Source organism: Struthio camelus, chromosome Z, assembly GCF_040807025.1.
Source record: "Struthio camelus isolate bStrCam1 chromosome Z, bStrCam1.hap1, whole genome shotgun sequence".
NCBI classification, from domain to species: Eukaryota; Metazoa; Chordata; class Aves; order Struthioniformes; family Struthionidae; genus Struthio; species Struthio camelus.
The window spans coordinates 71532262-71558862 of NC_090982.1; the positions used below are offsets into that span (position 1 = coordinate 71532262).

Here is a 26601-nt window from a genome sequence, read left to right on the forward strand (position 1 = left end):
TATGGGAGGTAGAGAAACTTTATGGTATACAGTAAGATCTATGCAACCTTGTACCCAGGAGATGGAATAAATGGCGTAGATGGAAAACCATGGGGAAGTAATCAAGTTTTCACATGACTGCTGTGAGATTTTTCTCTCAGGCCATAACGTGTCTTCTGTCTGTCTTTTTACTCCGGGAAGACTTAGCTAGGAGATATTGAGCTCCTATGCTAACTTCTCCCTGGTGTCCAGTAGAGAAATTACTGCAAAACCAACACAACTAGGCAGTACTATCCTCTAAAACATCTTGTTACTGCCTGGCAGACTTGCAGGCTTCTGGGTTCCCCAAACACATCATGGGCTATAGGTGCCTTGAGAAGTCTGTACATGTTCTTTGTTTGCATTTGATTCCTCTGTGAAAATAACACATAGGTAGTTTATCTGTCGTTCTGGTTGACCTTTTCTTTAGTGCCGGACAAACTCGGTAGCAAAACAAAGGTTTCTTTGCTAAGATTTAGGATTAGTCTTTAAGACGTAAAAAAACTGGGAAACAAAACATCAGTACTAAAATAAATAAAGCATATAACTCAAATTAATAGTTGGATGTCTTTCTAGTTATTTAGCTCACCAAAAATACTTCAGAGATGTTCCATTTTTCAGAGCTGTATGCCCAGTGTTTATAGAAACCTTGTTATCTAGATGACTCCCTAAATAGTGAATCCTGCTTTTTCTGTCATTTATTTATATAGTCTCTGATGGTCTAGTTTTCAGGTAGTGAAATCCCGCGACAGACACCTTGCAGTTCTTATTGCAAGAGTTTGCAATAAGAGTTTGCAAGAGCATGGAGATGTAGTCCCTGACAGATCATTTGGATAGTCTTTTTCTTTCTTTCTTTCTTTTTTTTTTTTGAACTTATTTCCCTCGTTCTCTTTTTCCCTCATTCTTTTTCCTTCCCTATCCCTTCCTAGAGATACAAGGTGGTTTGAATCCATTTACACAAGTGTAAATGTTATTTTGATGGTTTATTTAGATTTAGCTCTGCTATGTGGTTTTCCATCCTCGTTGAGCCTGTTAGCTAGGAGATATTGAGCTCCTAGGCTAACTTCTCCCAGGTAGTTTGAACTAGGTATTCTCCTGAGTGTCTTGAAGTTTGCAAATGTATACCCTATACAATTAAAACACTTAATTGTATGCACATTGTGTATTGCCCGTGATTTGGGCACATCGGCAGCTTTATATTCGGAACGTGTCTGATGCGATTGAAAGTGCTATTAACATAGACCTGGTAACAAGATACTGTGGCCAAATTGTCCATTCAAAGCATTTATTGACAGCTTGGGGGTTCTTGTGTTGCATACATCTATCGTATTAAAGATATAATTAAAGGAGCACACTTGCTGTAATATAAAGGGAGTGTAATGTCAAGAATAAGCAGCGCCAGATGGTAGGCAATCTAACAGAGCATTTTAAAAGGGTCAAAATATGAAAATGTCTGAAATCGAAAGGCTTATTAAGCAATAGACTTTGCATGTGTGGGACAAGTGAGAGATAAGTAACCTAATTTAGATGCCCACATGACCAAAATCAGCTTTTAATTGCATATATTCTGTCAGTGAATATCTGAAGTGTATGTTTTTATTTACTTATAGGTGTTTATTAAAATTAGAGCAGAGTATTAAATGTAATGATATATATTACATTACTCGGGTGCTGAAAAATTGAGTAGGACTTGTATGTGTATTTATTGTGTATTTATGGAAGCAGTGAATGTATTATGATGGCTGATCTCTCTGAAACAAAAGAAAAAAAATGCTGAAAACAATTTCAAAGTGTTTAATATTGAAAAGAATCAAATCTGATTCTTTCTTATGACTGTCTTATTTTGTGTGCATTCTGGTAATGTGGTAACTATAGAATGTGCATCCACCTCAAAACATATTACTTATATAGACATAAACTAAATAGAACACAAAGAATTGAATCCAGTTAAACGTCCTACTTTTTAGTGTGATATTTAAGGATATTACCTATAAGTTTTAATTTTTTGGGGTGCTCTTTTAAACTGAAGATGAGAACTTGCTCTTGTTTCCTAAAGGTAACGTTTTTCCTAGAGCACAGCATATAGGCAGACTATGTCTTTTGCATGCAGGCTAATTTTCTTTTGGTAACAGATGATTCTCATTAGAACAGGTCTTTGAAATACTCTGTCAGTATACTGTCCGTCAATGATAGTCAGTGATTTCTACCTATCTCCCCCCCATTCCTGAGGACTATATTAACACTGCTTTCTTTATATGACCATGGTTGTTTCTAACACTTCTAAGCTGCAGCCAACTTTTTACATCCTAGGCAGGATAAATTAAACTTATCTTTCTGTAGAAGGGATGGATGAGCTGCAGTGAACTTCCCCTCCCACACTTCTTCCTCGTAGCACAACATGGTTCAGCTGTGTTTCAAGGGATGAGAGCTATTGAACTGGGAAGGCCAATAGGACCAGGAGGTACAATTAGTCTGCCTAAAATGGTAGCAGATGTTACTGCTGTGGCTACTGACTTGAAGCCTCTGTCGTACCTTTTTTAAATCTAGTAATTCCACCAAGTGTCACTGAATTACAGCTCATCTTAACGTCGAATGGATGTGCTGATTTTATGCCACCGGCAAAATGACTGAACAGAAAAAGATACTTAACTTGATTTGATATTTCCAGGACAAAATCCTCTGTTTCTGGGAAGGCTTTGAAAATATACATTTTACCTGGTGCTCTGCACACAATGTGCAGATCTTTATCTAACATCCTATAGAATTTAGAAGCCTATCTATCTGTCTTCAGATGTCAGGGGAAATTTAGGGCGTAGATAATTGTAAGCATCTGGTCTCAGTGCCTAAATACCTTCTAGAATTCTAGCCATAAGGAGTCTTAAATGATATAACTGTTTTAAAAATAATATCACTCATGGTTTATGCATTTTTCTGAATTAGTATTAGCATACTGTGGATATGCTTCATGTTCCGTGTCAGTCAGATCATATATTTTGATTTTGCAGTTTATAGAGCAATACTTTTTTCTAAGATTCTGATGATAACTTTTCACCTTCACTTTCTTGCTTTTTTTTCCCGCTAATGAATTATTAACCTTTATTTGAGTTTTCTAATTATTGTACATCTTTAGCTTAAATCTGTTTGAATGGTTCATAATTCTGTCTTCCAAAAATTAAACATAAATATTTGGCTAAATTAATCCTTGTCTTTCTGAGGGAATATTGGCTTGTGGCTAAAACCTCTTCTCCAATCTCCAAAGTACAAAGTTTTGATTTGCTGGAAGATAGAACCTCTTTATTACCTATTTTGAGTGAATATGGATAGAAGATAAAGATAGACATCTGGTGTTTATCCACGATGGTAAAGGGAATAGCTTTTTTTGTTTTGGTTTATCAGAGTATCTTAATATAGACAGTATCATCTGTCTATATGGTAGTAAATAGCTTTCTTGTTACTTTTTCCTGTTGTTTATAGTTAAGGTCATAGGTCCCTGACCAAATTTTCTTCAAGTGCTTTTTTTAGAGCAGCTTATCAGTTGCTACAATTACGGCTAACTTTACTTGCAGGCAGACACTTCCCCTTGTCACCCTTAACCTGTGCTCTGTGTCACTAATCCAGAGAACTAGCACGGGAGCTGTGCAGAGTTATTAAGGAATATGGAATCCTTTGTTTGAACTCTCAAAGGCTGGAGAAAGAATTTTTCTACCAAGAGACTTCAAAGTCAATTGTGAAAAACAAAACACTCTACCAAAATATAGATCTTGCTAGTGGAGAAGTGAATTATTAAATAATTCTCTTTTATATTTTTTTCTCATAAATATTTATAGGTGAAGCATGTAACAAAGCCTGTGGTTAAGTTTGAGCTAGTTTTCAGATCTTAACATCTTTTATCAATCTTTTATTTTTCAGGCTGAAAACTGACATGTTTCTTTGCATTTTGAAGTGATTTACTCTCTTTTTTTATTAAAAAAAAAAGCATATGTGGGCGAAAAACTTTTGTCTGATATACATATTTTGTATAACGACTTTACTTTAGATGGTTCTATCTCAATGAATATAGAATAGAAACTTAAAATTTAAGTAAATTGATATGTTGGTAGCAAATATCTTCCAGTGGTATAACAAACATTTCATTTGACTAAGTTAAAACAGAATAGTTAACAAATATATCTCAAGCCTATAATCTGCCACAATTCAGTAAGTACTTTCAATACATATGTTTATAAATGTAATACAGATTATGTTTTTAGAAATAGATCGTGACCATACATTGCGGTATTGCATATACCTGTAACAAGCTGTAATAGAATCTAATTTTTAAATTGGAGCCATGCAAAGGATATGACTAGCAATGCTTCTGTTGGCAAAGGTACTGGAAGGAGAAAAGGCAGGGCAGAATTTTGTCACTTTGAATACAACAGCTTCTTTGTAGTCTATCAGGAGCACCTAACCTTGCAGTTTATCTCAGTTTTTTGTTGAAGAGGGGAGGGTTGTGGGGAAGGGGACTTTGTTGGAGGGAGTGATTTGTTGTTGTTTTCCCAAGACATTCGTTTGTTTGGTTTTTTTTGTAAGAACAACCAAAGCTGTTCCAATGAAAAAACCCTCTTGTTTCCTTATATTTAATTAAATTGTAAAAGAGCTATTCAGAAATAGCATTCCACTGCACTAGCTACTGTGTCAGAGACAGATTCTATATCCCCAGAAACTTAGTTTACACTCCAAACCTCAAGCCTTTGCTGGAGCTTTGGACATGAGCTTTCGCTCCGACCGTTCTGCATGAAGATTGCTGGAGCATTAGAAGGTAAATACCCTGGAAAGAAGACGAGGAGCAGAGGTAAAACTAAGAAGGTCACAGTTACTTAGGCCAATAACTAGAACATCTTTGAACATCATATATGCTTTCTTGTTTGCTTTGTTTACTTTTCTAGGTTTTCCTTTTTATTTTAAACAAGTGAATATTAGGTCTAGCTATGACTGTTCTGCCTAGCTACATGATTAGTTGATTTGTTTTGGCAATGCAGGCAGAAAGCTATGCTGTCAAAAGGATGGTAAATTGGAGTATGCACTATGCAAACTGGGAAAATTTAAAGAAATGTTAAAATTGCTAAGCAGAGGAAACAATTCTTCATTGCATCTGTTTAAATACTGTGCAAGGCAAATGGCTAGCAGAGAGACCAGGATACAAGATGAATAATGAAAAAGGTAGGGATTTGTGAATGTGATTAGAGTAAGGAAGAGAAACCTATAACAGCTACTTTTCATTTTTGGTGAGGGCAGGCATTTTCAGTGTATGAAGTAAGAAATTTTGTTTTGAAAGATGATGGTGACACTGGATATTGAACTTCAATGAATATTGAGCATTTTTCTTCCTGTCTGATCATTAATACAGAATTCTTAAGGTGTGTCACCATGTAAAGGGTATCATAATAAATATACATGGGGAAACATGTAAGGTGGCTTGGGGGAAGATTGCGAGACTCATTTCTTAAGATGTTTTGTGTGGTATACATTGTATTTTCAGTCAATGGATATTTTATATATATAAATAAATAAATTCAGTTAATATTAACTGAAATTAATACAATTTTCAGCTCATATGTTTGAGCATGTATACTCATCTTTCCTTTCATCCATCGCATCAGGAAGTAAAACTACTGAGCTCAGGCATCAGAAATGCAGACTCATTTCCATCCTCTGCTGGAAAGGATTTGCATAGCACTTCTGGTGTTGATTCTTTCAGTGTCACCTCTCAGAGTTGTTCTGCTTTGACAGAGCAAAACTTGAGAAGAACTCTCTAGTCCAATGGTTAACTTACTCATCCGGGAAGAAGATTATGATTTCCATTGTAGTCTGCATTTGTTTAAGCAAAGGAGAACATGTCAGCAGAGTACCTCACTTCAGGAGATACTGCATGCCTTAGGGCTCATGAATTTTGTGCTTAACTGGCTACAGATAGATGAAGAAAAGTGATACTTGTTTCTTAGACTTTGGTCGGTGTTCCTGGTATTGAGCTTTTTTGTGAAAGGGGGATGCATGTGGCATTGCCTCAGTGGCTTCTTATCTAGCTATCTTGTGAATATGATCTTTTCTTTTCCTTTGCTTTTCTAAAAAGGGTCTGAAATGTATTTTAATTCTTTTTTATCCAAGTAAAAGTAAAAATGAACAAAACCATTATTTTGGTTTGATCATAACCAACTATTTATTTTCCAAGTTATTTTCACAAGAAGCACAAGAGTTCTTAAAATATCATTTTAGTAATATATTATTTTAAAATGCTATTTTAATTATATTTAATTGCCTTTTGAAGCAAATTGTTTTATTATAATCCATAGATTTGGCTGCAGTAAACCATCTACAGAGTCTTAAAACAACACTTTCACTTATTTTAAAGAAGGAATTGACAATATTGTTCCATTCTTGACACTTACTTTCCTATTTGAAGAAACAGGGGCTTTGGAATCAAAGATCAGCCACAAACGTTTCTAAAGTGGAATAATAATTTAACTTGTGTATACATGCTATCTTGATTGCTTATACTTGTGTTAGAATTTTGAACATCTGAGTAGATATGTAAGAGGTGTATAAATATTCGGTCATGTATATTTTTCTTCACTGATGATGTAGTAAACAAAAAAAGTCTTCATACATAATCCATCAACTTATTCCATACCTACTTGTAATTCTTTTTCTCCTTCCCCCTATCTCTGTGGTGTTTTTCCCTTCAAAATACTTGAAGATTTCTTCATTTTTTTAGCTTAAATATAGTGTATTAATTCATGTCTGACTGTAGGCCTAGTCTTACTTGCAATGATCTTTTTTCAAGAAATGCTATACCGTATTTTACCAACGGAAAATTCATGTCTGAGGTTGCTTGTCAGTTCCTACTGTAGCTATACAGTTATATGCGTGGAGATAGTTTTTCACTTCCAAGTGACAGAACTAAATTATTATTAGTAATAGTAGGTATGTGAAATCCTAGAAATTTTAGTGGCTGATAAACTAAGTTGAAGGTCTTAGTCTTTTTTCTTATTGTGAGAAACATTCACCTCACTAAATTCATTTTACAAATCATTTGGTGATCATAGGCCCTTCTCCTTACCTGTCCCCATGAGAGGTACTGGTAGCTACTGAGGAGTGCCTTTCCCTGTCATCTTCTCTCCTGTCTCTGAGAATAAACAGAGAACGTGGACTTTCCCCCATCAGCAGAAACTTTAAAGATTACACTGATACTTGGGGAATTGACTCAATTAAAAAAATCTATTAAAGAACATTACTAACTTCTGTTATTCTGAGATAAACCAGTGAGTTAACATATTAATTGGCATGTTAGCCATAAGGCTTTGGCAGATTTCTGCCATTTTGTAGGAATTTTTAAGGTCCAAAAAAACCCCTCAAAACCTTTTTTCTTCTCTTTTTTTTTTGAGGGAGTCTAGGTTAAATTACCTTCCTTTTCACAGGATGTTTCGTTGAGAGAAACCTTCTGTAATCCATGCCAATGTAAGTTTTTCAATTTCTGCTTAATATAGAGGCATCCTAAATATGATATTCCTAAACAGTACTTTTAAAATTAAAATCACTACACAATTCTTAATTAATGCATATGTTCCAGCATGAGAAATCACAGTATTTTGCAGATGAGGTATTTTTAGATCTGTCTCTTTCAAGCTATTCCTGATGCTTGTAAATTGGTCATTTCTAATCTGAGAATATGAATGCTTTTTTACAAGTGTGCTACAGAAAGTTTACTGTCACTTAAAAGAATTGATATGCTGGCAAGTCGTGTTTGGTTCAAGGGTTGGTAATACGAAATTGAAACAAATCAGTTAGAGTACCCACGCAAGACAGTGCCTCATATTGAGGGGTTGTAGTCTAACAGTTTGAGAAGATGGGATAAATTTCAAGGAAACACATTACTTGTGCTGTGAGGCATGCTGATGCGGAAGCAATTTTTGACAATCTGAAATATTTCTGTTTTGATCAGAATACAGGTCAGTGTAGAAAGTTTCAAATTTTTCCAGCATAAAACCCATTTGTCTGTTCTCACTGTTCCTCAACAGTTTTTCCTAGTCGGTAGCTGCCTGGCCAGGAGCACTACCCTGTATTTTGCTGAGGAGTGGGGCTAGAGAAAGAAGGAATTGTGTGACTGGGGAATTCCAGAGTAGTTTCAGAAATGCACTGAGAATAATACACTATTCTTGCCCAAGGTTAAGTGGAAGTCAGGCTTTAATTTTTCTACTGTAGTTTAATAAGTTTCTCTGGGTGAAAAGCAACTGCAAACATCAGATGTATTCAAGCACTGATGGTAGCGAGTTATTGGCTAAAACCAAAGAGTCACTTTATTAAATAATAATGGCATACTGCATAGTTTTCTCTTTGCTCTCTCCATCCTCCCCTCCCATATGCAGTGAGGGCAATATTAATCCCCTGCATTTTAGTTTTCCACTTCAGGAATCTAAGACTTAATTTGTGTAAAATATTTTTATGACTTTGGACAAAAGGTATTGCATGAGTACAAATAATGACAAATTGTTTGATGAAACATGCACTGATTGAATATTAGTAGAGTTTACTGAAAAATATGTATGTATTTGTTTAATGGTAATCAGTTGATTTTAAAGTCACTTTCTGTGGGCAGTACTATGATTTTCTTTTCTAGTAATTAAAAAAAACCCCAAAAAACTGTGAAGCATTCAAGCTTTAAACTTTGTGGTGGCCCTAACCAAATTCCATAACCAAAGCCTTTTGAAAGTAGTAAATTGATGTTCACTGGCTTCGCTGGGCTCTGATCAGGTCTCCCTGAGCATTGCATTCATCTAGTCATCTGCTTTATGCATATAATCACAACTGAGCAACACATTGCAAATCTCCATGGCTAAGTGTTGAACAAAAAACTATGTGTTTTTTCATCAGTTAAAGCTAATTTAAAAAAATCTGAAATTATAAAACTTGCTAATTTTTACAGACAAAATTTGTACAGCTATTGTTTAGATACTATATATATACATATATATATATGTATGTGCTCTTGTGGCCAAGAAGGCCAATGGGATCCTGGGCTGCATTAGGCAGAGTGTTGCCAGCAGGTGGAGGGAGGTGATCCTGCCCCTCCACTCAGCCCTGGGGAGGCCCCACCTGGAGTACTGTGTCCAGTTCTGGGCTCCGCAGGACAAGAGAGACATGGAGCTACTGGAGAGAGTCCAGCGGAGGGCTGCCAAGATGATGAGGGGACTGGAGCACCTCTCCTATGAAGAAAGGCTGAGGGAGCTGGGCCTGTTCAGCCTGGAGAAGAGAAGACTGAGAGGGGATCTCACCCATGTGTACAAGTATCTGAAGGGGGAGTGTCGAGAGGATGAGGCCAGTCTCTTCTCTGTGGAGCCCAGCGACAGGACAAGAGGCAACGGGCAGAAACTGAAGCACAGGCAGTTCCATCTGAACCTGAGAAAAAACTTCTTCACTGTGAGGGTGACAGAGCATTGGAGCAAGTTACCCAGAGAGGTAGTGGAGTCTCCTTCGCTTGGAGATATTCAAAACCCGTCTGGATGTGATCCTGGGCAATATGCTCTAGAGGACCCTGCCTTGAGCAGGGGGGCTGGACTAGATGATCTCCAGAGGTCTCTTCTAACCTTGGCCATTCTATGATTCTGTTATTCTGTAATGTATGTGACTAAATTTCCTGAAGTTTTACTGGTATGTTTTTCTCTTTACAAAAAAAAAAAAAAAAGGTTTTGTAGAATTCAGACAACTGTGGTTTTAAGCAAAACCCTGTAGCCTCAAGTCATGCAACCAGTGCCTTAGTGAGAGATGCACTTGATGTGCTTCACTGTGCTGGTGTGATTGGTGAGACCATTGACTTCTGCTAGATCTGTCTGGACGTGCCGTAAGACTAATAATATATCAAAAAAACAATGATTCAAGGATATTGTGACTATTTCCCCATCCATGCTGTGTCAGTGGGCAGCAACCAGGAAGTAATAGGAAAAGCAAATAAAAATGACTTTTTATGCTGTTGTATATATGGTAAATTATGCAGCAAATTAACTAATTTAGAGCTGAAACTTCTTTCTTTAAAAATCACTTTTCTCAGTGTTGGATGTATAAGGTAGAAAATAAAATGCTTCTTAGAATTTGTAGTGGCTTACATTATTAAGCTTGGTACAAACATTAACTCATGAGTACTAGATAGTTCTTTATCACTGCTTGGGAAGGGACTCATTTTAAACACACTGTTCATCCTATCTAGGATAGCCTGTGGCAACAAATAAACCACCAAAACTTCAGTGTGTTCCCAAGGTATAAAAAGCACTGTTGTCAGTAAATTTTGAAAGCATAATAGATGTGAGTGAAAACGTCAGTGTGAGAGGACTGAGTCAAAATAGTTTTATTTGAAAATGTCAGTGTAATAATTACTGTGATCTTTTTATTTTTATGTAAAATGATTTTGTAACATATATATGTAAAGAAAAAAAGATTTCTTAAAGCTATCTTTGAAAACTTTTTTTCAATATTTATTAGACTTGCTTTCACCTGGAGATATTAGGACTGTCATTTAGAATCATTTAAAATTTTTCAATAATACTAACTCAATGCAGATTACCGTGTTGACCTCTGTTACTTTACTTAGCACAGCAACCAATAGTAGCAGTAGTGATTTAGCTTCAGAGGAACAGTAAGCTCTAGAGCTGTTTGCTAAGGGGAGAAAAATGATGGAGTTAGTTCTTAATTTTTGCGTCATTCCCTACAAGTCTTGCATAGGCCTTCTCTTCCTTACTTATTGTCAATGTTTTGCAATACCTTACAAAAATCTGGAACTTTGAGGTTCTGAGTTTTAAATTTACAATCATCCTTGTTTAAACAAAAATAGCAAACATAAATAAACAGGGCTAAAGTAGTTTGAAACACAGGGCTACTTCTGTGTCTCAGTAGCAGCTCATTGCACTGCCCCAGTGCTGAAGCATTTCAGCTTTCTCTCAGTTACATGAATAGGAGAATGTTCTGAACAGAGAGTCAGGGAACGCATTGTATTACTTTCTCTGCACAGGTCACAGAAGGGCAATACAGGGAGTTACATCTAGTTTTTCTCACCTGAAAGAAAAATATCGTGCAAGATTGCCAACAGGATGACATTTAGAAACATTTTTATGAAGGAAAAGTAATGATTCATTTTAAAATGAAGAATGAATCATAATGCAATAAGACTTTTTCTTACTAACAAATCAAATTGTACTATATTTTGGACTAAAATATAAACACAAAACTGATGCAATCTCATAGGCCTTAGCGTTCAATTACTGAAGCCCTAGCTTTAATATAAATTGCACTGACACTCAACATCAGGAAGTGCAGTGTGTTTTGTATAATCACAGTACATAATGATCCTTTAAGCATTGGGTTATCATAGGATAAAATCACCTGGTGTAGTGTTTTATTTTATTTTGGTTGAGTGGTTGGTTTTTGTTTGGCTTTGATTAGCCTTAGTAACCTAACTAGTCTCTGTGCTGGTTAAACTTAAAGGTCAATCTGAAGTCAAGCAATACTTTGATTAGGAGTGAGCCACAGATGGATGTATTTATCTCTTGTGATTAGTATTCTAGTTCTTTTCCATTCATTTTTAAGGTTCCTTGGAGAATTGTATTCTTCCAAATCACATTGACGAAATATTTTGATTGATAGCATTGTAAAAGTGTTTGTGGTAATTGTAACTATGGATCATAGTAGCAGTGATACATGAATGCAACTATTCCTTCTGTATGGTAATTCTAGGTTATTGAAAAAGAATCTGGTAAAGCAGTAAGCCTGTTAAATGAAATAAATAAATGACAAGCGAAATCTGGACATTTTTGCCGGTACACAGATATGATAATTAAAAATGCATACAGTCTAGATAAAACTCTGAATATTCATAGCAATTAGTCTTCACATTTATAGTAGGACTGAAAATGTACAAGACAGAAAGCACATTGCTTGTGCTACACAAGGAAGTACTTGTAAAGTCTATTTTATGAATACCAGTTAAAAGTACTTTGCTATCTACGCTTTCAAATGATAGTAAAGCCTCTTTAGATTTACCTTGGAGTAAAGAGTTTTAAAACTGAAAATTCTAATGCCACTTTCAATCCTATGTAACACTATGTTTTAGTGTTGTACAGTTACAGTTGTGTATATTCTCAGATCAGTTATCTCTAAACCGATAAATTTTTTCAGGAATAAACTTGAAACAAATCGAGTTTATAAACCTGGACTGTTTGAAGACTATAAGAAGTAGTTTATGGAATATAATATAATCCATATGTTGTGTACAAGTCAAGTGGTTCATGAAACTAAACTAGTGGTTCTGAAACTTTCTGAGGCCAATTAAACTATTATCTTCTCTCAATATTTCTTGCCAATTGCCACAGACGTTTATCCAGATGGGATGTCAGTGTCATGCCAGAAGGCTCACACTGGTATGGTGAAAGTTGGCTGGAAGTCAGTGCCAGGGTGCTGTGCTGGTAGCGTGTTCACTGCCTGGGCTCTGCTGTGATTAGTCACATCTTTGTGAAGCTCTTCCTGCCCTCTGGGCTTCTAGAAAGGGTAGTGAATCTGCAGAGAACAGTTGTTGATTTGTTTCTGTGTCTTCCCAGATCAAGTGTAGCTGAACAAATCATGTTGCCCTGCTGACCTTGAGCGCTGAGTGTGTATAGATCTCATGATATCTCCATTAGTAAATAAGATCTCAGTATTTTTTTATGGAGTTGTTCAAGCAACACAAAAACAAGGAAACTTTTCACAGAAATTTATTAGAAGTCATAGAATTTTAGGTTGGAAGGAACCACTGGAGGCCATCCAGTCCAACTGCCTGCTTTGTGTAAGACTACAAAGTTAGACCAGTTCTGAAATAGAACAAGAGGTCATCCTTTGTGTTTGTGTTTTCTAAGGTTCACTTCGATTCCTTTTGTTAAATAGTACCTTTCCATGATAATTTATTGTTTAGGAATTATCATCATTCATTAAAATCTGTTGGGTGTATATTACCGTCTCCTTGAAATCTTTCATCAGGATGGATGTGTATTCTATATAATAGACAGCCTTACTCACCATTTCTATAGTAGATACTAAAGTTGTGAGTCTGGCTCTTTACCATCTGTATTAAGCTCTGTTGTCAGCAGGGTTCAGAGGGGAGCCTTAGATACTTCTGCAACAGAACAGGGAAATACAGTATCCATTTCTTACTGTGAAAGTTATAACTATTATTATTCAGACCTCTTAGCTCTAAAAGCAGACAGGCTATCCAGGTTGTAAAAATGTATGAAAGTTCAATTGACGTTGTAAAAGTGGATGAAGGTTTTGATGTTATCTAATTTTTGCTTCTATTTTTTGCTTCAGTGCTTTTTTCCACTTCCTATAATTTTATTCCAGCACAGTAATGGTATGAGTACATTTGCAAAGAGGTGCTTACGTTTAATATGTTATCTGTTAGAAATTTGGGTTTCCATTTGGATAGAAGCCATGAAAAAAAAAATTAATCACATTGCTAAAGCACTTGGGATTGGCACTAGACATCAATTTTACTTATATAAACACTCTAATAGGTTTTGACAGGAGTTTGGAGAAGGCGTACCTTTCAGACATGCACCTTTCAGATATGCCCTGGAGTGATAAGCCATGGTACTGACTTTATCCTAGATGTATATCCTTGAGAAGACATATAATGAAATGTTTAAATTACTTTGTCTTCTCTACTGACTTTGAATATATCAAATAAGTTAAAGAGTTTTCTTAGAGTTAACAAAATATATGAGCATCCTCATCTATCTTGTGCCTCTGTACAACAGTCTAGCATAACTACTAACCTGCTATGCATCTTAAGGCAAAACTGACCCTGAGTTACAGTATAGTAATTAATTTGTATAAAACCAAAAAGGTAAAGTTGAGAGAGATAGAGACCATTTTTCTAAGCAAGTTACACCACATTACATCAGCCATTCTGTTTCTTCCTTTTTTTAGGTTTTACTGGGACTTAATCATGCTCATAATGATGGTTGGAAACCTTGTCATTATACCAGTTGGAATCACATTCTTCACAGAGCAAACAACAACACCATGGATTATTTTCAATGTGGCATCAGACACTGTTTTTCTATTGGACTTGATCATGAATTTTAGAACTGGAACTGTTAATGAAGACAGCTCTGAAATAATACTGGACCCTAAAGTCATTAAGATGAATTACTTAAAAAGCTGGTTTGTGGTTGACTTCATCTCATCAATACCAGTGGATTATATCTTTCTTATTGTAGAAAAAGGAATGGATTCAGAGGTTTACAAGACAGCAAGAGCACTTCGTATCGTGAGATTTACAAAAATCCTCAGCCTGTTACGTTTATTACGACTTTCGAGACTGATCAGGTACATACACCAGTGGGAAGAGGTAAGATATGTTATGTTTATATTTTTACTCACTAAGATCTTATTTTTCTAGATATAATAGTTGGGTCTCTCCAAAGAGCTACAATCCAGAATGGAATCAAAGGTTTTTACTTGCTAGCTGCTGTAGATACATATGGGTGCTAGTGGAAAGTCCTCTTTTGAAGAAAGCACGGAGGAGTTACCAACTTAGTCTGTTAACCATAGAGACAGAAAATACTGAAAAACACAATGGACATAAGCTCATACGGAGAATTAGTCAGTGATTTTAGGAGTTAGCTAAAGCTGCCTGTGAGTTTAGTGAATAGCACTTAGAATTGTGAATTAAATACTTCCGTAATCAAAGAGAACTTAAAATGCATGCTCATGTGTTTCTATTACAGGAGAAATTGAATCCATTTATAATTGAGTAGATTTCCTAGAACACTCATTGTCTGAAGGCTTCTATGTAGGTTGAATGTATAGAATACATAGTTAAAAAAGAAAAAAGTGGTTCAAATTTTGAGTCATTTCCTTCTAAACTGTCAGCTCCACTATTTCCAGACGTGACCTTATGCTGCCTGCCAACTTGGCACGGTGACATTTCCATGAAATTATGGCATTCCCTAATTTGGCATGCTCAGGGCTAGGAAGTATTTGAAACTCTTGCACATATTACCATGATTCAGTCATTTCATTTCTTGCCTGTCCCCGTTTCTGTAATTCTAAATATCATAATGTATTTTAAAAGGAAGCGCTAAAATACAGAAAAAAATAACTGCTGATTTTTAAGCCTTTCATGCAACTAAGCATACTGAGAATTATTCTGTGAAGCTTTTTCACTGACACCATTAAAAATAGACTTGCATAAATTTATTTACTTATTTTAATTTTTTAAAATGAAATTAATATCGAAAGATTACTTGGTACCCTTTCTGGTGATTTTCTGCTGGTTATGTCCCTTTTAAAGCATCACATTGGCCTTTTACGGAAACCTAAATGCTAAGCTTTCTCACAAATAAAATCAGATTGTATTAAAAAGGCCTGGTCCTGCATGATACTCAACAACCTCCTGGAATCAGTCATTATTTTTATTATTATTTTTTGTAACTTCTACATCTTTTTACCTCTTGTGACGCAGTGTAGCTATATTTTTGACACAGAAATAGAGCATGGCAGTTTTGTACTCAGTTTAACTAAGGCAAATGATTAGGAACATCTTGCAGTTCTACCATAAAGCTGTGCTTTTGTCTCCTCTGTTCTTTGCAGAGAGACAACCTTCTGAAATGTGTTCAATGACATTATTTTCAGTCAGCTTGAGATAATAGCTTGCCACGATAAAACTCAACTAAGCAGTGAAATGAATACAGATCTTTTTTTTTCCCTGTTGTCTCTGTTGTCAAAGCTAAATCAAGTATTCTAAATCAACAATAGCTGAATCTAGCACTAAATGGGACTAGAAGCAACCAGAGGATCTAATCCGAACCTGTGATGCTTTCTTTGCCAAGTATTAACACACAAGTTGAGTCCCTGATTTCAGATTTGATAACATGTTATCATGCTCCCTGGATATTCTCAGGAAGGTGAAGGAGGATCTGAAGTAATACTCTTCCTTTTTTGTTTCTGAACCTCTAATAAAGCAACTATAAGCTTGTTGGCTTCTTTTAAAAAGAGGTTTTGATGACCATGGGAACATGCAAGTGCAGTGATAAAATGGATGAGATTTTGATAAATCCCCAAAAGAAATGTATGCAATGATAATCTCTTTAGCTCCTTTGAAATTTCAGAAATAAAGGCAGTCATACGCATTTTCATGTTTGACTTTTGCTATCACAATAGTTTATTATTATTTTGAATGTAGGGTATGAAATTGTTCTGCATGGCGATCCGTTTCAACTTCTGAGAAATTGTATGTTATAGCTCTGTAATGTTTTAAAATAGCAAAGCCAGGTAGGGATGAACTTTACTGGATTTTAAAACAATAGTTGGATTGTCCCATGGTGATAGTCAGTGAAACCTTTGATATTAATCTTTTCCGTGTTGTGGGTGTTTGTACGTGCAGAACAGAGAGCAACTGTTAACTAATTTGTTGATGACACAAAACTGGACCCTATTTATCTGTGTGTGGTTAAAAGGATGTAGTATTTTCTACATATGGGCTAACGTGGGTTTTAAATGTAATGCAGATTAATCTGAAATACTGCATATTTGGATCCAGAATAATGAGCGTTATGTCAAAAATATTGAGAGGACAATCAGCAAGCTCATTCTTTATAAATTGCCAAGAGGATACTTCCTGGAAAACTGATCGCTGAACAAACAAGGTTCAAAGCTCTTATCCCACGGTGGTGTTTTTAGGTCCTTAAACAGAAAAGACAGGTTGAAATTTTCTGGGCTTTTCCTTCCTTAGTCTCACGCTCTCTGAACTTTAAGATGAGTAGGCAACAATTTTAAGGCTTTTTATGTTATATTTTTGAAAACATATTTCCTTTTCTGTCTTTATTTGCACATTATTTCAATTCGTTGAAACAGTAACAAGCTGCTAACAGTCATTGACGTAAATTGTGCATTCCATATATATAATATAGTATGTATGTATATTGAGGTAAAAATGTATGCATCCCAGATAGATATAGATATCGATAGATATATATAGATATAGGTATATAATGCATAACGTATGTATTCCAGAAGCTTTCTATTTAATGGTTATGAGGGAACCGAGTTATAGCATGCAGTGCAAGATATATATAAAATCTGACTGATATATTCATATTAGTCTGAAGTTAATAGTTTATCCAAACAAATGACAGTGGAAGTGAGAAGAAACATTTAAACAAAGATACAGGAGATATTTTTGTAGGAATTCATTTACTGAATTTTCAAATTCACATTGTTCTTGACTTATTTTTTTTTGACAATATCTAATATGCTAGTCTTTTATCAACCCAGATATCAAGAAATAGATGATGTACTCATTTAAATAAAATTATATAATTTAGTATGCAACAAAAATTAGCTATTTAAATTGCTATTTGAAGAAATTATATTTTAGCAATAACTTTTTACAGTGGGTTTGTTTTTTATTCGGATAGATTCCTGAGAAAAATATTGAATAGGAAGTACTGGATCTACTTATTACTTAGCATAACTTTATTAAATTCAGAGAATCTCACATGAGAGAACTAGTACTGTTTGTCTGACGTGATCAGCAAGTGAATATGCAGAGAACAAGCCAGTGGATAACTTAAAATCAGACCCAGTAGAAGAAAATATATTTGCTTTAAATACAATAACAATAGAATATTGAATATTCTAATTCACAATTGTTTTTTGTAAAATGCTTCTAAGAGAGATTGTGACTGTTTAAGCTGCTGACCCCTGAACATTTCATATGGGCTTGCATGCAGCTAGTTAGCTATTAGTAGCTGCCTGTGCTTTTAGGCAACTAAACAATAAAAAATAAAAGATGTGAATAATGAAGAGGAAATATATTGTTATAATGAACTCATTTACATTTTAAAATAGAAATTTTTCATTTTTTTCCCTTTGAATATCAATTAAGAGATCTCAAATGATATGCCATTTTTGCTTTACATTTACCTGAAATATAAATTTACTGATTCTTTCAAATCACAATATTTTTCAAAAGCTGCATGAAAAATAGAGTTTAGCCTAGCTTAAACTGTTATAATCGCAGGGCAGGAGGGAGTAGATGTATAAATGAATAAAATCTGTACTCCTGAAACTATACCCTAAATCTTAGCAGTTCTGAGATGCCTGGTAATTTAGAATTAGAACAGAATTTAAACTGACTGAATGCGAGAGGTGCAAAGAAGGTTATGTTTTGTAAAATATACAATGATTGTAAATTCCAGCCATATCTTATTTTGATTCGACCTGTACTGAAAACTGGTTTTCACTTTACCTAACCTTTTTAAGGTTGATGAACCTACATTGATGTCCGTTCTAGCCTTTGGTAACCCTCAGGTGGTTAATGCATCACGTTCCCAGAATTTCTGAGCATATCACACAAAAGTGTCTTATTCTACTTTTACTGTTTTATTCCCAGTCATCACAATAATACTGATCCAGCAAAGCTCATAAGTATAAGCTTGATTGAAAGCTAAGTCCCACTGAAGTGCTTAAAAATTAAACAAGTATGTAAGGGCAATACCAAATCAGATATTGTATTAAAAATTTCATTTGTTGCTTATGGGAGATATTATCCAATCATAATTATCACAGATCACCACCAGGTGTCCTCTCTTTTTTGTTCCTCTTCTACTTACTGCTAACAGTACAAAAATCCATATTATTTATATGCTGAGTTATTAATTTCTGCTTAAATAAAAATATCGTTACAGAATGCTTGTGTTACCTGAATAACAGAAGACTCTTGTCAGTCTCATGGGGAGTGGGGGGAGGAAATGTGAGTAAACATTTCCAAGAGCAAAGACGACCTAGGAGAGTCTTTTAAAAGTCTCTGGTGTTCTGTAACAAGGTCTCCATTTGATGTCTTCTGCCCTTCTACCATTGAGAGATGTGAAGTTGGAGAAAATTGCTATTTCCAGCCAATTTCTACAGGAAAGAAACAGAAAACCAACATAAGCTTTCCTTTCTTTCAAAAAGGCGTGCTTGGAAAATGCATTGTGTATAAATTAGTGATTTACTGAAGTAGTGAATTTGTGAGGTTGTGTGGATCATTGAGGAAAATCAAAACCCTCAGTTATTTGGCTTTCATTTCATTTCATTTCATTTCATTTCATTTCATTTCATTTCATTTCATTTCATTTTTTTGAACAGGACTAAGTAAATATATAAATCGTGATGAGTTAGTCGAGTTGTTTCATGTGTGGATCCTTGTTTGCATATCTAAATCTTATACAGCTGATTTGCAATTTATGCTGTGCTGTATATCGGATAGCTGCAGTGTTTGGATGTGGCTTCTTCCTTACTCTGAAGTAAGGATGAAGCTGTTGTCACATGGGCTTGAGACATGGTGGCTAGCTCTACCTATGGTAGAAGACCTCTAACTTCATCCCAGCACTGAGGCCCGTTCCTATCACGTGGCTGCTTCTTTTAGCTGTTCTGGGTTACATGGTCTCATAGAGAGACCTCCGCTTTTGAGAAGGAAGGCATTTAAGAGGCTTATCGTTCGTTTTCAGCCCAAGGCCTGATGGCTCTGAAGTAGGTTTGTATTCTGCTATTAAGTGACATCGGCCAGTGGTTTACCTTTGGGTTTTTGTTTTCTTCTCAAGCCAAGAGTAATGTGTTGGTCTGTTAAAAATCAGTACAATCGGTAGTGTGTAGACTGGGGAAAGCACTGATAAACTATTTCAGTGTCCTTGCTTTGAAGGATTTTCTTATTTTGGATATGATGTTTTATGCAGCCTTAAAATCCACTTTTGGCCCCTGCGTTTGATTGGAAGGTTGTAGTCTTTCTGTTTGGGTGTGAGCTAGTGCATGGCACTCAATCAGGACTGAGCTATTAGAGTGTTTCTGCTTCAAGCTATACAAGTTGATCATTTAGAAATGTCAAATAGCATGTAGCACAGGATTGCTTAGCTTAGTTCCCCAGAGCGAACACGTTCCTTTTGTTCCTGTGAGTTGCACTAGCTGTCATTTCATTACTGGGTACGATCCACAGTGTTGGTAATCCTCGGTAATTCGATTGGGGTGTTGGCTAATGGACCATCTGTCTCTGTGACAGCATCTGAGACTAAGGTATTTTATCTGTAAACTCTGATCCTATAAAGCCAGAACCCTGACTACTAGTCCTTTTCCTCTCTCCACTCAAAATTAGAGACTGATTTTTTTTTTAAGCTAGGTGTGTGATGAAGAGAGTTGATACTCTGTTTTGATGTCTATTTTGAGTTTACTAAATATAATCGGTTTGTGATTTTAAATGGCACATATGTATAAAACTGAAATGATGTAAAAGATACATGACACAAATTACAATATAAGGCATTATAAGAGCAAAAATCAGTCTCATGATATATATGTCTATGCAAGTCTCAGTGTTATTATTAAACAATATTTTTTCTTGTCATGTGATTTACAAGCTTTCTCTCTGCTTTTTGCTAAATAGAGCGTGTCATATAGTCTTTTCTTAATTAGTAGTGTTCCAAATGGGAAATTATAATGGATCTCATTTCCCACAAAATTTTGCATTTCTATGGAACTGTCCATATTTTAACATTGGGTGGGTAGATTCTGCTCACAGTTATGCCAGTGCTTTCTCATTCAAATCAGTGAAAATTACGTGTTTGAGAAGAGTATGTATCATCCTAGCTAAAACCATGAAATATCACTGGTGTAGATGATGGAGCATGTTTTGCTGTGATGGTTTTGTTTGTTCATTTTATTAAATCCTGAATAACAACAGGAAAATATACATAACTAATAGAGATAATTAGAAAGCATTATGATTCATGTTTTCCTAATAATAGAATAGTAATCGCCAAAAAGAACAGCAAATTTGTAGTGCAGGCAATTACTGAAATGCAAGCAAGGTATAATAGTCTGTTTTTTTTTTTTTAATTTCCTACTCTATGATCTAAACACAATCACTTTCATGGAAAGAATAATCCTTTTCGCTGTAGAATAACTATAAGTGTTATGAGCGTAAAGTTTCTCATTTAATCTCATCACCCCCTTTTTAAGACTGCGGACTGAGCTTTCATGTGTGCATACACCCAGAAGAGTGTGGTGATGATGTTCTACGTGGTTCATGTGCTAGGGGAAACATGACCTAAGATAATTTTCCCTGAACTCGAATGCTGGAAGGTAATATTTCTTTCTTTACATGTGTATTTGTATGGCTTATATAGTAACAGGCATATTGCTGGTTGTCTAGGGTTTGCTACTTTGTGTCACTAAGAAGATAATGTCTTCACCCCTGCAGTAGCATTTCTTAGTGATTCCAGTCAATAGCTTTTGAAAATGATAGTACTGTGTCAGCTGGTCTTTTATGTTGAAATGTAACACAACTTTTTAAAAAAGAAGTTTTTGTAGTCTAATTTGTTGTTCATTAATTTTTAAGCCTTTCTGGAGATAATTCCTATTTTGCACGTGCTAGAACATGTATCCGTTATTCCTGGCAGCAAATTTGGAAGAGTGGGAACTCTCTCAACTTAAACTTTTAATACAGGTAAAAAGCTTCCTTGGCTGTGCTTTCAGGGAACTTTTTATGGGAGTTGCTGAACAGTGTATTAAAAACACTTATAGAAGAGTGATTTTCATTAAGAATTATGTTATTAAGTGTAATGTTTATGGAATTACATACAAAATGAACTGTGAGTTTCTAGTTTTAAAGTGGAAGAGACCTATAAAGTGGAAAATTTATCAGACAGTAGTATTTTAAAACAACATATATTATTGTAGTACTTCTAAATTCAAGAGTTGAAAAATGCATGAAAATGGCTTTTTATTAGACTGAGGAGCTTTAAGTTTTTAGGGTTCATGCTTGTAAACGTTTTGTCTATGATTAAGAAGCTTGGAAACTCACAAACAAAACAGAGCATCCAATATCCTGAATTCCTTGAGGAATTTTAGCCAGTGATGACAGCAATGCCCAGAGCATTGTCTTTCTCTTATTACTTGCTTTGATGTATGCCCATCACAAATCTAACAGGCCACCTTTTTCCTCTGCCTAACTGACTTTCTTGTTACACAAAGGTACCTGCCTTAATGAAACGAGACAGGTCCTGGGAATACCACGTCCTGGGAATACCTTTATTATGAAGTCAAAGCATGTGTCTCCTGGCATGCGACAAGGCACGTCATCCTGTGGCAGATGACTGAACCTCCAGGCGCCTCCAGGGTGGCCACAAACCATGTCTGGACATAGGCCTATTGTGTGCCTGGTTTGCAGCCCAGGGGTTGACAGAGTAGTGGCATGCAGGATACACCCCACGCTAAGCATGAGACAGGCAGGGGACTTCGGCTGTCCCACGAGTCAGAGCTGCCAGCTGCCCACCAGGTTGTCCTGCTCCTGACCTAGAGCTGAAGAACTGTCAGAAAAGGTGGTTGCTGGAAAAGAGCTGTTTGGGCAGGCCGAGGTCTTGTTTGTGGTTTGTGGTTCGGGCAGTGCGATACCAGCGTTCCTTCCTATAGTGAGCATCTATATTTATATATGCACGTGCTTCCTCTGGTTCTCTGCAGTGATGAGGTAAGCATGGGAATCCGCAAATTGTTTCCAGATGTTTTCAATGTATTATAGCAAGAACAACCATTTTAGGGTTTGTTTTTTGGAGACTAAACACAATCCATTCATGTATCTCTCAGTTTTAATCTTTGTATTAATTGTGACCAGTCCAGAATGACTTCTAAATTTTTCAGCAACAGTAACTTGGCTAAAAGATATCCTCTGGTTGTCACTAATACCTTGTTAAGCACTTTCTTCTCTGTTTTTGTTTCTGTAATGCCAATTCTGGATAGATTTTTGCATGTAAAGAAGTCAATTGAATAAACATCTTAGATTTGAGCCCAGATTTTTCTACCTCTTCTTCTTTATGTAGCTACCAGGACAAGTCATTTTTAGGTATTGTCAGGGTTACGTTATGGCCATTTAATAGTGTCTTAAATAGTCTTACCTTTTAAATTAGTTTTTGGAAGACAAACTTGTAGTTGGGTGCCCAGATTACATGGTAAAATATGCCTAGTTATCAATTAAAATGGGAGATTCGTAATCCATTCAAACATACCTAATACAATTTTTTTTTTTAAAGAAAGCAGCAAGATGTGCTTCCAAGTCATCATCACTAAATGAAAATTGAGGGACAAATTATACAAATTATATATTTTTTTTTATCTAATAAAAAAGTCAATATATTCCTCCCTTTTTATCATCTGCAGAGAGCAGCATGCTGGTGAAACTGCAGGTTTTAATTCAGGTATGTAGATTTCATGGGAGAGAATAGCCTCAGTTATCTCAGAAAGGTCTAAGAGGTAGAAAAGTGATACATCTAGAGAACTTGTGCTCTGCTGTGCTGGATAGACCATCTGTGCTCTATTGCCTGTGTTTATTCTCTCAATCTGTCATGTTCCTTATCTCAGGGCATTTGATCAAACAAGACTAGGACTGATATGATGCAGAATTCACTGCATATTAACAGCTTGAGGATCATTTTCTGATTATGATAGAATTTGACTAGCTTCTAATATAATAAAAGCCTGGGACACTACTTGTTTAAAGAAGTTTCTATTGTTATTGCTGTCATTAACGACAATGGAATAGAAGTTTAATACCTGATTAGGAAGAAGGGTCTATTTTAAAAGGATAAAATAGTCTGAATTAACCGTTTATGGCATAAGATGCTACAGTATAATCCTACTTAGAGACTGCTGAGGAACATGTGGAAAGGCAGTGTAGAAATGGCTTTTCCAGCTACAAATTATATTTTAGGAGTTATTTCTAACCTGAATCTTAGGGAGTTTATTCCAGGTAAGCACGACATTATCCTACGTGAGTAATAACATAATCGAAATATAGTTGTGACCTGAGAAGAACGGGAAAAATACCTGATACAGAGCGCACTGGTCCCCTTTGCTTCCAAGGAGAAATTAAGGGTTTGACTGTACTATTTACACTCCTCACCATACTCCACTAAGAATGTGCTCTTTCTCACTATTTTCATCTTCCTTAAACCAGTCCTGTGCCATGCCATAGACTTCCCATGCTACTAGGCTCATTGCGTTTTCCTCTTTATTACTTATTGTTACCTCAGAACAGTTTTTTTCCAGTCTCTTTGCTTTCAGAATCAAGGGAAACAAGCCTATATCGGCTTGCCTGGAAATGGTATCTTGTAATTGAACTCTCTTTCTTTCCAGTAAATGTTGCAACTCTTGTTATTGATCTGACAAGAACTGCTGTCATACAGTGCATCTGTATCACTTCAATCCTGGTTTTGTGTGATAAAATGTCTTATGATATGGAACATTGTAGATATCACTGTTCATCCACATGGGTATTACTAGGTGAGTAGTTGAGACACTAAAGCCTGTATAGTAAGATACATAGGAGAAACCATCTGGAAGAAGGTGAAAGCGGGTGAATAGCTAATTATGGTACAACTACAGTGATCTTGTCAGAGCCATAGGTGTCATGCAATTGGACTGCCTATAGAAGACAAGAAAGATTAAACTATCAAAAAGAAAAAAGTAGGAAAACCAAAGCAATGTGCATGTGCATATTTATGTTAATATTCCTCCAAGTGTGAGCACTTCTAAGAATAATCTATGCAGGTATGAATAGAAACAAAACAAAACCCTTCTATCTGCAGTCTTTTCCCATCTCTTATTTATTTTCCCTATGTTAAAATCAATCTGGAGTATCATAAATATTTACATTCTCTTTATCCTTTTTATTATGTTACATTTTTAGTAGTTTGCTGCACATCTTAGTCCTATGTGAATTTTTACCTGCATTTCTGTTAATTTTTGAATATTACAAATATGTATATTTATTGTTCTTTTCAAAATAGTAGAAAAAAATTTCAATCTGTTTATTGAGGCTATTAACAGAGCAAATGGCAGAGTAACTGCCAGATGCTGGAAATGAAGATGTCAAAATACTTTGCATGAGCATGAATACAGTTAACTGACCCTGCAACGTTTTTATCAAAACAAATCAATGAAAAGATGGCTTATTTTTGAAATAATTATAAAACAAGTTATAGTAGAACTTCACTCCTTTTCATTTAAGTGTCCCATTATTATTCCCATGAAAGCTAATAGAAATAAAATTAATCAAACCTCATATTTTTATATTTAATATTTTTCTGTTTATTAAAATAATGGATTATGAACTTACTAGTTCTTACCAACTCTTGTTTTACCATTAAGTCACTTTATATTTGAGGTAAGAGCATTTCTTTTCCTGATCAGAACAGCTAATACTATGTACTTTCTTATGACGTAGCAATTCCCATTCAGTCCACTGTAGCTGATTACCAGTGCTCTAAGGGATGATAAAGTAATTTTGACAACTTCGGATTTTGCCTTTGGGAAATTTTCTCTCCCCCTTTTTAGATGTGTATGGATCCTTTTCGTAAAGTGAACATGATCTAAATACCAACTTAATGCATGAACTCTTTCAGCTACCTGATAATTTTAAAACCACGTATGTCTAGGTTTAAAAACCTATAGAGAGCTGAGAATTGAAAGTAACTGTGATAGCTCCTGAGCTTGAATTTTGCATATTTGGTACAGAGATATGTGAACAACTTATTGTTTGACCTCTCAACTTTTTAAAGATGCTTTTAGTAAATCTGTTTCTTTCTCATTTCCTTGGACAGGCAGTGAAATAAAAATTATCATTTAAATATTTGGGTCACAAATTCAGAACTAAAATGCCAAAAGAAATGCCTAAAGTTCAGATTTTTAGTCCTATGTAAGTTATGTGAATGAGGAATTATATTTCTTGCCTCATTTAAACACTTCTGGACGTAGAGACCTAAATGAGTCATGAGCATGGTCCTATGGATTTCCTTCCTGTCTCTCTAAACGTTTTCATGTGAAAATGATAAAAGTGATAGAGTTGAAGGTAGCATAGACCTTTGAGTTCAGTCCACTACAGTGATAGATAGTTTGTGGTTGTAAGTTCAGTACTCAATTCATTTCTCCTCTGATTGTGTTCTTGCCATTTCAAACATTCAGAAGAATCAGTAAGTTGAAAAAGAAACAAGATTGTTTGCGGGGAAAGGCTAATAACTCACAAGACAATGTGTCTCTGAATTTCTAAGAAAAAGAGCATATTCAATTTAACTTCTAGTTAATCTGCTAAAAAATGCTTTTATGAATTTTGTCTGGAAATATTTTTGTTTTAACTATACATTCATGTTTGTCAGTGTGGAAAGGATGGCTTATCTCTGTGAAAATTACGACTATATTAGAACTATGCCTGATCAGTTTAGACAGCTAAGACATTGAGGGAATTTACACTGAAAATCATAATGTCTGATATTTTCTCTCAAGACTGTTTGAAGGTTTACTAGTCTTTAACTAGCCTCAACTTAGCTTTTTAAAAAATCTTTCCTTAACATTTGTCATCTTTTAATTTGCATTTACATTCTTGTGACTCCAGTTTTGACTGACATCTCCAGCATTGCTATAATATTTTCATGTAATAATGTTATTAATCAGTTAATTATGAAGGAATATTCTTGCTGGTCGTGCAGTTTGGTTGTCTTGTGG

General features: G+C 35.4%; 1 protein-coding gene across 2 annotated transcripts in view; it reads left to right on the top strand.

Moving 5' to 3' along the window:
- The window catches only part of LOC138064728 (potassium/sodium hyperpolarization-activated cyclic nucleotide-gated channel 1), a 218478-nt gene that overhangs the window by 8692 nt on the left and 183185 nt on the right, over nucleotides 1-26601 (top strand). For both annotated transcript variants that reach the window (XM_068928537.1, XM_068928538.1), the window contains exon 2: nucleotides 14002-14425. In XM_068928537.1, coding sequence (XP_068784638.1) covers nucleotides 14002-14425 — 424 coding nt within the window. The remainder of the gene's footprint in view (nucleotides 1-14001; nucleotides 14426-26601) is intronic.